Here is an 11,736-nt window from a genome sequence, read left to right as displayed (position 1 = left end):
GGTCAAATGTCCCCGCAGACCCCCACAGCTGAGGGCACAGAGCCAAGTCTTAAAAGCATTTCACTAAGAAGGAATTCTCGGAATGTCTTCTGTCAAACACAGAGGAAGAAGCTGCACGTTTGCATTTCCAAGTGGCCCATCACAGCCCTACTGGGGCCCAGGGTGCCCATCCGTCAGTACGTCTGTCCATCGGGGAGTGCGAGCACAAGTTGATACTTTAAGCCATTGTCATTATCACCCTCAAGCAAACTGCTACAGGGTGAAGGAGAAGCGTCCCCACCAAGTCAGAGACAAACTAGAAGCTTACTAAATTTGTCCCTTTCCTCTTCTGGAAACTTAAGATAATTAGGCGGAAATTTAGTGACATTTTTAGTAAGTACTTAATCCCACTTTTTTGTTAAGTGTTTTTAAAAGACCATAAGAATATCTGGTTCAATGGTGAGGAGCACTTTCCAGTGTTAATAACTTTGTGTGTAGTTATGAAACATATATGACACTAGACATACTATTTTAAAAAGTAACATCATGCTCACAGAGCCTCCTGGGCTTGGTAGACGGAGACATTAGAACAGCAGCATGGAAACACAGATGAGCCGCCAAAGGGGACAACGAAGGCTCTCCTCTGCTTCTTGTGCGCAAGCTCACAGCCCGTTGCTGCAGAGCGTTGTCTGGGCAGGCCTTCGAAACACAGTGTCTGCTGTTTCCTCTCTGCTGCTCTGGGACCCACATGGTCCAAGGCTCAGAGTCAGGCCTTTCTGGAGAATTCCAGGCAGGTGGCTGCCTCTGGCGGCCCAGTAGGTTGAGGTGTAGATGGTTTTCCTTGGGCCTACTGGGTGGGGCACAATGGCCAACAAGCACCCATGAGCCCCACCCCTGCACCCAGACCCCTATACCCCCCACCCCACTTGCTCACAGAAACTCAGTTCTGGGGCTCGGAGGATTCAAAGCACAGTGGTTTCCTTTGAGGTGGGGTTAACAGCAGCAAGCCACTGCTGCAGAGTGTTATGGTCCCTGACCCATCGGGAGGTTTGAGGGGGTGACAGCAAAGTTCCTTCCTGGGTAGAGCTATGGCCTGGTCCCTTGGGTTGAAGGGCTGCAGGATTAAGGACTGTCATCACACGTCAGGGGAATGCTGCTCTCCCTAGAGACTGAGCCTCCAGTATCCTCCACACACTGGATGGACGGGACCAGGTGACAGAGCAGAAGTGAAGGGAGTCTGCTCTCTTTCCTCGGTTTACAAGAAGAGTTTTAGTTCCTATTGCACATTTTGGCCAGCTGTGTGTTCCTGTGAGCTTGTGATATCCCTTCTTTTCTTCACTTTGCTTCTACACAGAAGCAATTCAATATTTATATGTTTATCTTCCCTTTGAAAACACTTAGAGCATGTGATGAATTCCACACCGGGGTGGTTGTTAGTTTACAGTGTGTGACAAGCCTCTAAATGAGCCAATAGGGGTAGCGTGCCCCAGAGATATGGCAGCAGAGGAATGAGACTGGTTCCACCAGTCACACGGGGTGGGGACGGCCGTCTCCTACCTGCCACCCAGCCAGTGCACAAGTGCACACCTGTACTCTCCATGGAACAGGGAGACGGAGAGCCCGGGGTACCCAGTTGTCCCAGTTATTCTGGTAAGGGGGCCAGCCTAACTTGGATTATTGAACTGCATAGGTCTGGCTACAGATCAGAAAGTAATTAGACATTTCTGCCAAATAAGAAGAGATTTCTGAGAAAAGAAAAGCAATTCTCAACCCTTTCCTGTGTGGGGGTGAGGGGTGAGCTACAGTTTAAGGGATTGATAACTTGCTGGAAACTGATAGGATCACGGCATTTCCGCTTTTAGAAGGTCAGACCTGATATCAGACCAACTGAGGAAGGGCTGGTTCTCCTTGGCTCCGGCTCACCTGGGCCATTTGATGAATTCCCTTACCTGCCAGCTTCCAGTCCTGTCTCCCACTAGGGCTCTCAGTCCACCTACCTCCCAGTTCCTACCTCCTTCTCAAAGAAAGCGGCTTCCCTGATGGCTCAGATGGTAAAGAGTTTGCCTGCAGTGTGGGAGACTTGGGTTCGATCCCTGGGTGGGGAAGATCTGGAGAAGGAAATGGCAACCCCACTCCAGTATTCTTGCCTGGAAAACCCCAGGGATGGAGGAGCCGGGCAGGCCCAGTCCATGGGGGTCACAAAGAGTTGGACACGACTGAGTGACTTTACGCTCAAAGAAAATCAGGCCCTTGAGTGTAAACTCCTTGGCTGCTCTCACCACATCAAACTTACTCTATAAACAACGAGGTCCTACTCTATAGCACGGGGATCTATATTCATGATCCTGAAATACTGCAATGGAAAAGGATATGAAAAAGAATGTATATATCGATGAGTCACTTTGCTGTACAGCAGGCATTAACACACCATTGTAGATCAACTATACTTCAATTTTGTTGTTGTTGTTGAGTTGCTAAGTCACGTCAGACTCTTTGCAATCCCATGGACTGTAGCCCATCAGGCTCCTCTGACTACGGGATTCTCCAGGCACGAATACTGGAGTGGGTTGCCATTTCTTCCTCCAGGGGATCTTCCCTACCCAGGGATCAAACTCAGGTCTCCTGTGTCTCCTGCATTGGCAGGTGGGTTCTTTACCACTGAGCCACCTGGGAAGCCCGTACTTCAGTAAAATTAAAACAAAAAACACAGAAACCTCATCCACCCTCATCTCTTTGCCTCCAGTCTCTAAGCCAGAAATGTCCTCTTCTGTGGCGGCCCATTCTCCCCCATGCCATGCACCAGGCCTGTGTTAAACCCTTCTTGTAGACCCTTGGGATCCCCTTCTAATTGGTCTCTCTGCCCTCTCCCACTTTCTTCCAGTCTAGTCCCACGTGTTGCTAGGCGTGATCTTTGTAAAATTCAATTTTTCCACTCTGCTTAAGACAGGTTGTTGCTTCTCCTTTTCTGTGGCACAATCTATTATCCATAACTCAGGTGCTCCAGGTGCAGCCTCTGCCCCACCTCCTACCCCCCTGCAACCCTCACACCATCCCACTCACATTCTATGCCTTGGGGTACTGAGCCACATGCGGGCCTCAGGGCCTTTGCACATGCACACTTCTTCAAATACCATTACACCAAGCTCGCCCTTTCCAGCCAGCACCTCAGCCTTGTCTCTAATATTTGGCATCCAGGGCAGATCTGTCATAGCATCTGTCTGTGGTTCTCTTTGCTCTACTGTCTCCAGGATTTGTGCATAATAGTTGTCAATAAATGCCACCAACCTCCCAGCCGGATCTAGAGCCTTATGTCCTTTGGCCAGACACTAGTCTGTCTTAGTAATCTCTCCCTGAGCCAGGTTGGAAAGGAAGGGTTGGGGAAGAATCAGCGAGGAACCTCTGCTGCAGTGGTGGGGCCAGGACCCATACTGATGGTATCAGACAGGCAGACCCAGCCAGAGAGACACCTCTGTGCCCAGGTTCAGTCAACCCAATTCAAGGTCAAATCCCCTTCATAGAGCTGCAGAAAGTGAAAGTGAAAGTGAAGTCACTCAGTCGTGTCCAACTGTTTGCGACCAGGTGGCCTGTAGCCCACCAGGCTCCTGTGTCCATGGGATTCTCCAGGCAAGAATACTGGAGTAGGTTGCCATTTCCTTCTCCAGGGATCTTCCCAACCAGGGATCAAACCCAGGTCTCCTGCATTGCAGGCAGACGCTTTAACCTCTGAGCCACTGCAGAAGGACAAGCAAATCACTATCTTACGGGTTCAGGTTTGTCTTTAGGACTCTGAGAGTCTCAGGCTACTGCCTTGAGGCATTCCCTAATGATGGGGGCTGACTCTGCCAGGTGAGGGGCGCCAGGAGGTGTCACACGCTTCCATGCGCACAAACTTCTTAGTGAGCCTCCTTTCTGACGCTCCTGGGAGATATCACGGCAGCTCTGCAAGGGAGGGTCCAGACTTCAGGGTGCGAATGGTGGGTTTCCAGGGACTTTCCAAGGATGTGAAAACCAGATTCAGTATTCTGCTGGCGGGCAGACCGCAACCATAGAAATCACCCTTCCACACGCACGCACACACATATGCACACACACACGTGCACACACGTGTGCGCAGACGCTCATGGAAGTCCAGCCAGACCGCCCCACTGTAGCCTCGGCGTCGGGCTAATTGGAAAGTCCCGCGCTTTCGCGTCGCCACGCTGTGCACAGGTCAGGTCCGGAAGACGCCGCGCTGCCGCCGCCCTGGGGAGGCCCCGAAGCGGGCGGGCGGCGCGCGCACGTGGCGGGCCAGGCCGGAGGCCGCGGCGGAGGCGGGGCCGACAGCGGAGCCGGACGCCGGGCCTTTAAGAGGGCGGGCGGGCGGGTGGCGTGGGCGGGGACGGGCGCGACGACCCAGGCACAAGGGAGGCACAGGCCCCGCCCCGCCCCCGGCCCGGCCCCGCCCCGCAGGCCGCGCCCCCTCCCCCGCCCCGCGGCCCAAGCCTTCTCCGGCCGCCACTGGGCCGCGGGCGGGACGCCTGGGGCGGCGCGCGCAGGAGGAAGCGCGGCCGGCCGCGGCCCGGGAACAGCCCAGACGCCCGAGTCGGCAACGCGGGCCGCGTCTCTATCTGCCAGGTGCGCGGGGTTGGAGGCGCAGTCCTGGGCCGTGGCCGTCGCGCGCCGGCCGGCTTTTCCTCCAGCTCACGCCTTCCGCCCGGCCTCTCGGCGCCCGGGGCCCGCACCGCCAGCTGCCCTGATCCGCCCGCCGCGCCCCCGTCCCGCCCCCCGCGAGTCCCGGCCGGCGGCGAGCTGATGTCCTGAGCTTGCCGCCCGCGGGCTGTGCCCCCGGCCGGGGGCTGCCTGGGAAGTTGGGGCGAGGCGTGCCGGGTATGCGCCATCACCATGTCCCGCCTGGGCTCGTGGCTCGATGAGGTCCAGTGGCTGGCCTTGGTGGCTCTCTTCGTCGTGGCCCTGGGCACGGTGGGCCTGTACCTGGCGCAGTGGGCGCTGGCCAGGGCGCGACCCCGCTCCCGAAGGCGGGCGGCGGAGCCTGGTGACTGCCAGCGCCCAGAGTCGGATGCGCTGCTCGCCTGGATCCTGACTCTGAACAGCTGGAGGAGCCAGTGGCAGGCCGCCTGGGTGACCGCCCTGAACGATGAGGCCAAACGGAAGGGGGTGAGTTTCTGTGAGGGCGGCCGTGCTGCGGGGTCGGGCGCGGTGATCGCGGGGTGTCTTCAGGCTCTTATTCCCTGGAGCCTCGCCACAGCCCTTGACTGCTTCAAGGGGCAGAGCATCCTTGAAAGTTAGAAAGACCGTGGAGCCCGAGGACCCTCGGTGGGGAATGAAGGCGGAGTGATTAGGTCTCATTAGCCTGACCTGAAGTGTGCCAGGAGGACAGCCTGGCTGCTGGAGGGACTTGTTCAGGGGCCACTTCCCCGCTGGCTCTTACCTGTCCTTCCTGGCCGGCGTCCCAGGTGGCTTCCCGTATTCGCCTGGACACTGGACCGCTTTTGCACCTGATTTATGAATCACTCTGAACCAAATATGCTTCCATCTATGGAGCTGAATTTTACCCAGAATGTATAACCCAAAGGTTTGCACTTAAAATTAGTGGCCATTGAGGGCCAGCTACTGGCCAGACGTGTGTTGGGGGCTTTAGGTACATATGATCGTCTCTGAATCCTCACAGTTCCTGGAGCAAAGGCATCCTCAGCATTTTAGAGGTGGGGGAAACTGAGGCCTGGAGAGGTTAAGTAGCCTGCCTAAGGTTACACAGCCCATGGGTGGCAGAGCTGGGATTTGAACCCAGCTACCTGCCTGTTGGGATAGTCCTCCTTAAACCATTCTGCCTGGCTCCATGACATTTCCTGATTGGCTCAGAACCTGTGTTCTGAATGAGAACTTCCTGAAAACTCTTAGGGGCTTAGTCTGAACTCTGTTGCCTTGGGCACCTGTGGTTGTGTTCCTGGTCTAGTTAATGGCTGGGTGGCTTATTGGTACTTTTAAGGCATCTTGGTTTAATGATGCACTCCTCTTGTCTGCTGTTTCTAAATATTCCATAGAAGGAATGAAGGCCTGGTGAGTCTGGGGCACTAAGTCTTTGCCAGTCCTCCTTGCTCCTTGCTCCCAGGTGTACACGCTCCTCCACCTGCTTGGGAACTTAGTGGAGAAGCCCATGGCCTTTTGCTTTGGAAACAGCAAATGCTGCGTGTCTAAACTGTCAGCCTTCAGAATACTGCATGGCGAGCCCTTTGTCTGGTTCTTGTGCCGTGGCCTTGACTCATGTAGCCATGGACCTGAAAAACAGAAAAGCTTTGAGTGCGAATGAGCATAAATCCAACAAAAGACTATGTTCTGAACTCTGGGAAAAAATAACCATGCCTTTTGGATGCAAAAAGCCTTCAAGGTCATTTGACTTCTGACTGCCCGGGTGCCTGGAGTCTGTGACCTCGCTGTGAGAACTGGACAGCTCTTCAGAGGAACCACCCCATTTCTTGTGGGAACCCTGAAGCCCCGTGACCTCACCTGGACAAGCAAACACAAATTTGTTTCCCCACGAAGCTGCTGTCATTGACCCCTGGTTGACCGGGTGTCCTGGGCCTGGGTTCCGGGGCTGAGTACACTGCAGGCTGGAGTTGTGAGCGGGTGAAAGTCTTGTCTCAGCTGGAAGAGACGGGGGCATGATGTGGGCCACTGATTCTGCCTCTCAGCCTTTTCTGAGCTGATCTGTAGGGTCCTGTTGTCACCCTGGGGCCCTTGAGAGAGTCAGGCAGAGGCACAACCCTCCCTCCTGTAAGTCTGGGACAGTCCTGCTTAAACCATTCTGCCTGGCTCCCTGACATTTCCTGATTGGCTCAGAACCTGCAATTGCCTTGATTGGAAGCTTCCAGATTATCTGTGTGCCTGGAGGGCTGAGAAAGGAGGAAATCTCTGCCCTGGAATTTGTGGGCAGCCCTTTGAGTAACTGGAGAAAATACCTGAAGGTTTCGGATGAAGACCTTTCTTCCTGCTCGCTCACATCTGTGTGGGTGGAGGCCTCGGCTTGAGTTGGGGGAGGTTTGGCTTATTTGCCTGTCCTCTGCTATTCACCATGCACTGCAGAATCTTAGACACTAGTTTTTCCAGAACTCCTGCCTGGAAGGGGCAATGATGTACTGAGTATAAGCTCAAGGCAGCTCTAAGTTTTCTCTGACAGCAGTTGGGTCTGAGTGTGGTATCAGGTGGCTCAGTGTGTGTGTGTGTGTGTGACTTTGCTCTCCCTGGTACCTGGACGTGTTGCTTGATTTGAATTCAAATGGAAGGTTCTGCAGGCTGATAGGATCTGGATAACTGCTGCTATGGCCTTGGCACACCCCCTCCCCTGTCCTGGGCCATCCGATTGCAGCACTAATGACAGAGTGGGTGAGCAGGCCCTGGTGCTTTCCTAGTGGGTGTCCTGACCTGGCAGCCAGCCCTGCGGGACTCTCCCTCTGTCCTCCCTTCAGCTCGATTCCCACTAATCCCCGATTAGGGTTGACAACTCCAAGTCCGCATTCGGTGCAGCGAGCCAGCTTAGCGGCCCCCTCCTGCCCCCACCCTGTGCTGTTGTCTGTTTGCCCTGGCCCAAGAGGAGAGCACTCCTGTCCCTGGGGGATTGGCAATAACTGTCATCTCCAGCATCTTCTGTGCAAGGTGGAGTTCTCTCCTGAGTGGAGCAACTGCTCTCATCCTGTTTTACCCCAGTTCGTATCTTAGGACTGCAAGGAACCCTAAACCCTTCTAGCAGCACCTCTTCCTTCTCCAAAAGGGGAGACAGAGAAGTATGAACTGGAGAGACTTGCCAGTGTTGAGCTAGACCCAGGGCCAGGGGTCTTCATGGTTCATCTACATCTGCAAGGGTCCATGGTCCCCCATGGGCAGCAAATTTGACTTTGAGACTCAAATATTTCCTTCAGTTGAGGTCCAGCAAGAAAGGATCAAAGGGTATGATTGTTTAACACGTCATCCCCAACAATGGGGCTCCTGTCTCCAGGGAGTTAAAGATGGTTAGTAACTTGTGGAGCCTCCTTTGACCCTGGATGACCAGTGACTGAGGCAGGGCAGGCTCCTTGTATCAGGGGGTCCTGCAGGGTTTTGACCCTTACTCCTTATGATTAGACAGGATGCTGAGTTGGAGAGACAGATGAGGGCATGGCTGCTCTGGCAGCACATACCTGGTATTGGGGAACACTGGCAAATTGCCTAGAGACCTTTGAAAGAATATACATGTCTGCCACCTCCCCCACCTCAGACTCAGGGAGTCAGCGGGGGTACAGGGAGCCTACTGTATGTTTCACAAGTTCCCAAAGCTAGCTCTTCACTAGAGAGAAGCTGCTGGACACACACAGGGTCCATAAGCCAGCCAGCATTCTGTCAGTCAGAGTCCCCCCATCCAACACCACCCCTCCACGCTGGCATTGCAAACACCTGACATCAGCTGCTCTGATCACAGCTCGGTCCATGAGAACGGGAAGATCCCAGGATTGGTTCAGTCACCAACCTGAGAACTAATGTCCTGTTATCTGAGGGCAACAGTGGAGGATTTCCCTTTGCATTTATGAGAATATTTACAAAGTTGTTTGGGGTGACATCACCTCAGCAGCAGTCCACACCCTTGACACCCACCGCTGACTCTGGGGCTGCTCTTTCCACAGCAGGTCACCAGCTCTGAAAGCCAGAGCCCATGGTCCTGAGACCCCTACCCACAGGCTGGATAGAGCCCCCTCCCAAGGCTGATGCTGTCGGGACTACATGCGGGGAGCGGCGGTCTGAGAGCAAGCACCATGTTCTGGACTTGTCTGGGAATGGGTTTCTTGAGTAGGCCCAGGCCCTGGTGGAGAGGGTCATGAAGCTGTTTGTTTCTTTAGTCCTTTGCCCCAGGATTCTTTTCAGAGGAATGTTCTAAATGTAGATGACCAAGACTGTAGGACAATTTGTGGTCTTCATAAAAAAAGAAAAAAAAAGAAGAAGATGCCGTGTGAACTTAAAACATGGTATTAATAGCTCTGACTTGTATATGAGCTGCAGCAATTTTAGGAGTAAACAAAGTGACAAGACTTGGAGGTTTCTTGTTCTGTAATGAGCTTCCTTCAAGTGCTCCTCACAAAAATTCAAGGTCATTGAGTACCGATGGTGCCCACAGTGTAAGAGGTCAGCTGGTAAGAATGGGAAGGTGACCTTGAGTCAGTCATCCTTTACCTGACCGTCAAATTACTCTCCTTGCTGTTGCTCAAACATTCAGGGTTCTTTCCTGTGTGGGGTCTTCCCGCAGGGCATTCCTTCTGTCCCCAACACTTACTCAGGCTTTGTCCTGACGCTTTCGAACTGTGGTGCTGGAGAAGATTCTTGAGAGTCCCTGGGGCAGCAAGGAGATCAGACCAGTGAATCCTAAAAGAAATCAACCCTGAATATTCATTGAAAGTAATGATGCTGAAGCTGAAGCTCCAATACTTTGGCCAACTGATGCGAAGAACCGACTCACTAGAAAAGACCCTGATGCTGGGAAAGACTGAAAACAATAGGAGGAGGGGGTGGCAGAGGATGAGATGGTTAGATAGCATTGCTGACTCCATGGACTTGGATTTGAGCAGACTCTGGGAGATGTTGAAGGACAGGGGAGCCTGGTGTGCTGCAGTCCATGGGGTTGCAAAGAGTCAGATGTGAATGAGCGACTGAAAAACAACAGCAGTATTTCAGGTCTCAAAACAAAAATCCCTCCTCCCCACTTTTTGGCGACTGCTGGCCCACTCCCACCCCAGCAGCACTGTGTGGTCACTGGTGCCCTCATCAGCTCCCAGGATCGTGAGGGAGGCCAGAGCTCTGTCCATCCAGGTGCAGCCCACCCGGCGCCGAGTGCTCAGCTGTCTCAGGGCATGAATAACAGCCCCTGTTAGAAACTTGTCACTGAAGGGGCGAAACGGTGGTGATGTACCTCGGCCTGTCTGGACTCAGGCCTCCCCTGCTTGGGAGCTGGCCAAGCCTGGGCCAAGCAAACTGTTTAATGTGCTTTGTTTTTCACTTCTAAAGCATCAACCTAAAGGAGGCCCACTGATGACTCTGCAGATTGTCAGTAGAAACGAGGAAGAGATGCCAGTTCAGGTTGTTCCTTGTGTTCACCCATTCTCTCAGCAACATGGGAATTCAGGGGAAGGAAGAGTGGGTGTAGTGTTAATGTCAACTAAAATGCAGCCAAAGCTAACTTCCACTCCCGCCAGCCCCCCTGGGTTGTTGAGGAGGGAGGGGACCTCTTGAGCTACTTGGAAGAGCTGTGTGTTCTCTGCTTAGGTTGGGAGGCAGCTCTGGGGCTGTGTGACCTTGGGCAAGCGCTGACCTCTCTGTACTTCATCCCTGGAAGAGGATAACTTGGGGTTCAGCCTGGGAAACAGCATCTAGTCCAGATGAGATGAGATCTGTGTGAAGCCTTTAGCCGATGGGGTCAAGATGGGCTGCTTTCTTGTAACATCCCCTTAAAAAAAAACTTTAAAAATGTTTACTGCGTTTAGATTTAGAGAAAAGTTGTAAAAACAACTGAGTCTCTATCCTTTCCTAATCCATCCTACATAACCATCAGTCAGTTCAGTTCAGTTCAGTCGCTCAGTCATGTCCGACTCGTTGCGACCCCATGAATCGCAGCACGCCAGGCCTCCCTCTCCATCACCAACTCCCGGAGTTCACTCAGACTCACGTCCATCAAGTCAGTGATGCCATCTAGCCATCTCATCCTCTGTCGTCCCCTTCTCCTCCTGCCCCCAATCCCTCCCAGCATCAGAGTCTTTTCCAATGAGTCAGCTCTTCTCGTGAGGTGGCCAAAGTACTGGAGTTTCAGCTTTAGCATCATTCCTTCCAAAGAACACTCAGGACTGATCTTCAGAATGGACTGGTTGGTTCTCCTTGCAGTCCAAGGGACTCTCAAGAGTCTTCTCCAACACCACACAGGGCTGCAATAATCAGAAACAAGAAATTACATTGGTACAATGTTACTATAATTCATAGTACAATGATATTAACATTGTAACAGTATAAAAAATTAACATTGGTACAGTGTTACTATAGTTCATAGTACAACATTAAAATTGTAACAGTATAAGAAATTAACATTGGTATAATATTGGTATAATTCATAGTATAATGATATTCACATTGTAACAGTATAAAAAGTTAACATTGGTACAATGTTACTATGATTAAAATTTTTTAAATTTATTTTTGGCTGTGCTGGGCTGGGGCTACCCTCTAGTTGCAGCACATGGGCTCTAGGGAGCACGGGCTTCAGGAGCTGCAGTACGGAGGAGGCTCAGTAGTTGAGGGTTCCGGGCTCTGGAGAACAGGCTCAATAGTTGTGGCCCACGGGCTTAGTTGCTTTGAAGCATGTGGAATCTTCCCAGATTAGGGATCAAACCTGTGTCTGCTGCATTGGTAGGTGGATTCTTCACCACAGTGCCAATTCATAGTACAATGATATTCAGTTCAGTCGCTCAGTCGTGTCTGACTCTTTGCAACCCCATGAATCACAGCACGCCAGGCCTCCCTGTCCATCACCAACTCCTGGAGTTCACTCAAACTCATGTCCATCAAGTTGGTGATGCCATCCAGCCATCTCATCCTTTGTCGTCCCCTTCTCCTCCTGCTCCCAATCCCTCCCAGCATCAGAGTCTTTTCCAGTGAGTCAGCTCCTCACATGAGATGGCCAAAGTACTGGAGTTTCAGCTTTAGCATCATTCTTTCCAAAGAACACCCTGGACTGATCTCCTTTAGAATGGA

General features: G+C 52.7%; 1 protein-coding gene across 1 annotated transcript in view; it reads left to right on the top strand.

Moving 5' to 3' along the window:
- Nucleotides 1-4,489: 4,489 nt before the first annotated feature.
- The window catches only part of C2CD2 (C2 calcium dependent domain containing 2), a 62,952-nt gene continuing 55,705 nt past the window's right edge, over nt 4,490-11,736 (top strand). The window contains exon 1 of the mRNA XM_027960742.3: nt 4,490-5,133. Within this exon, the coding sequence (XP_027816543.1) occupies nt 4,861-5,133 (273 nt within the window). The 5' untranslated portion in view covers nt 4,490-4,860. The remainder of the gene's footprint in view (nt 5,134-11,736) is intronic.

Source organism: Ovis aries, chromosome 1, assembly GCF_016772045.2.
Source record: "Ovis aries strain OAR_USU_Benz2616 breed Rambouillet chromosome 1, ARS-UI_Ramb_v3.0, whole genome shotgun sequence".
Classification (NCBI taxonomy): Eukaryota; Metazoa; Chordata; class Mammalia; order Artiodactyla; family Bovidae; genus Ovis; species Ovis aries.
Note: the sequence above shows the minus strand (reverse complement) of the source record. Positions and strands in the feature narration are given on the sequence as shown.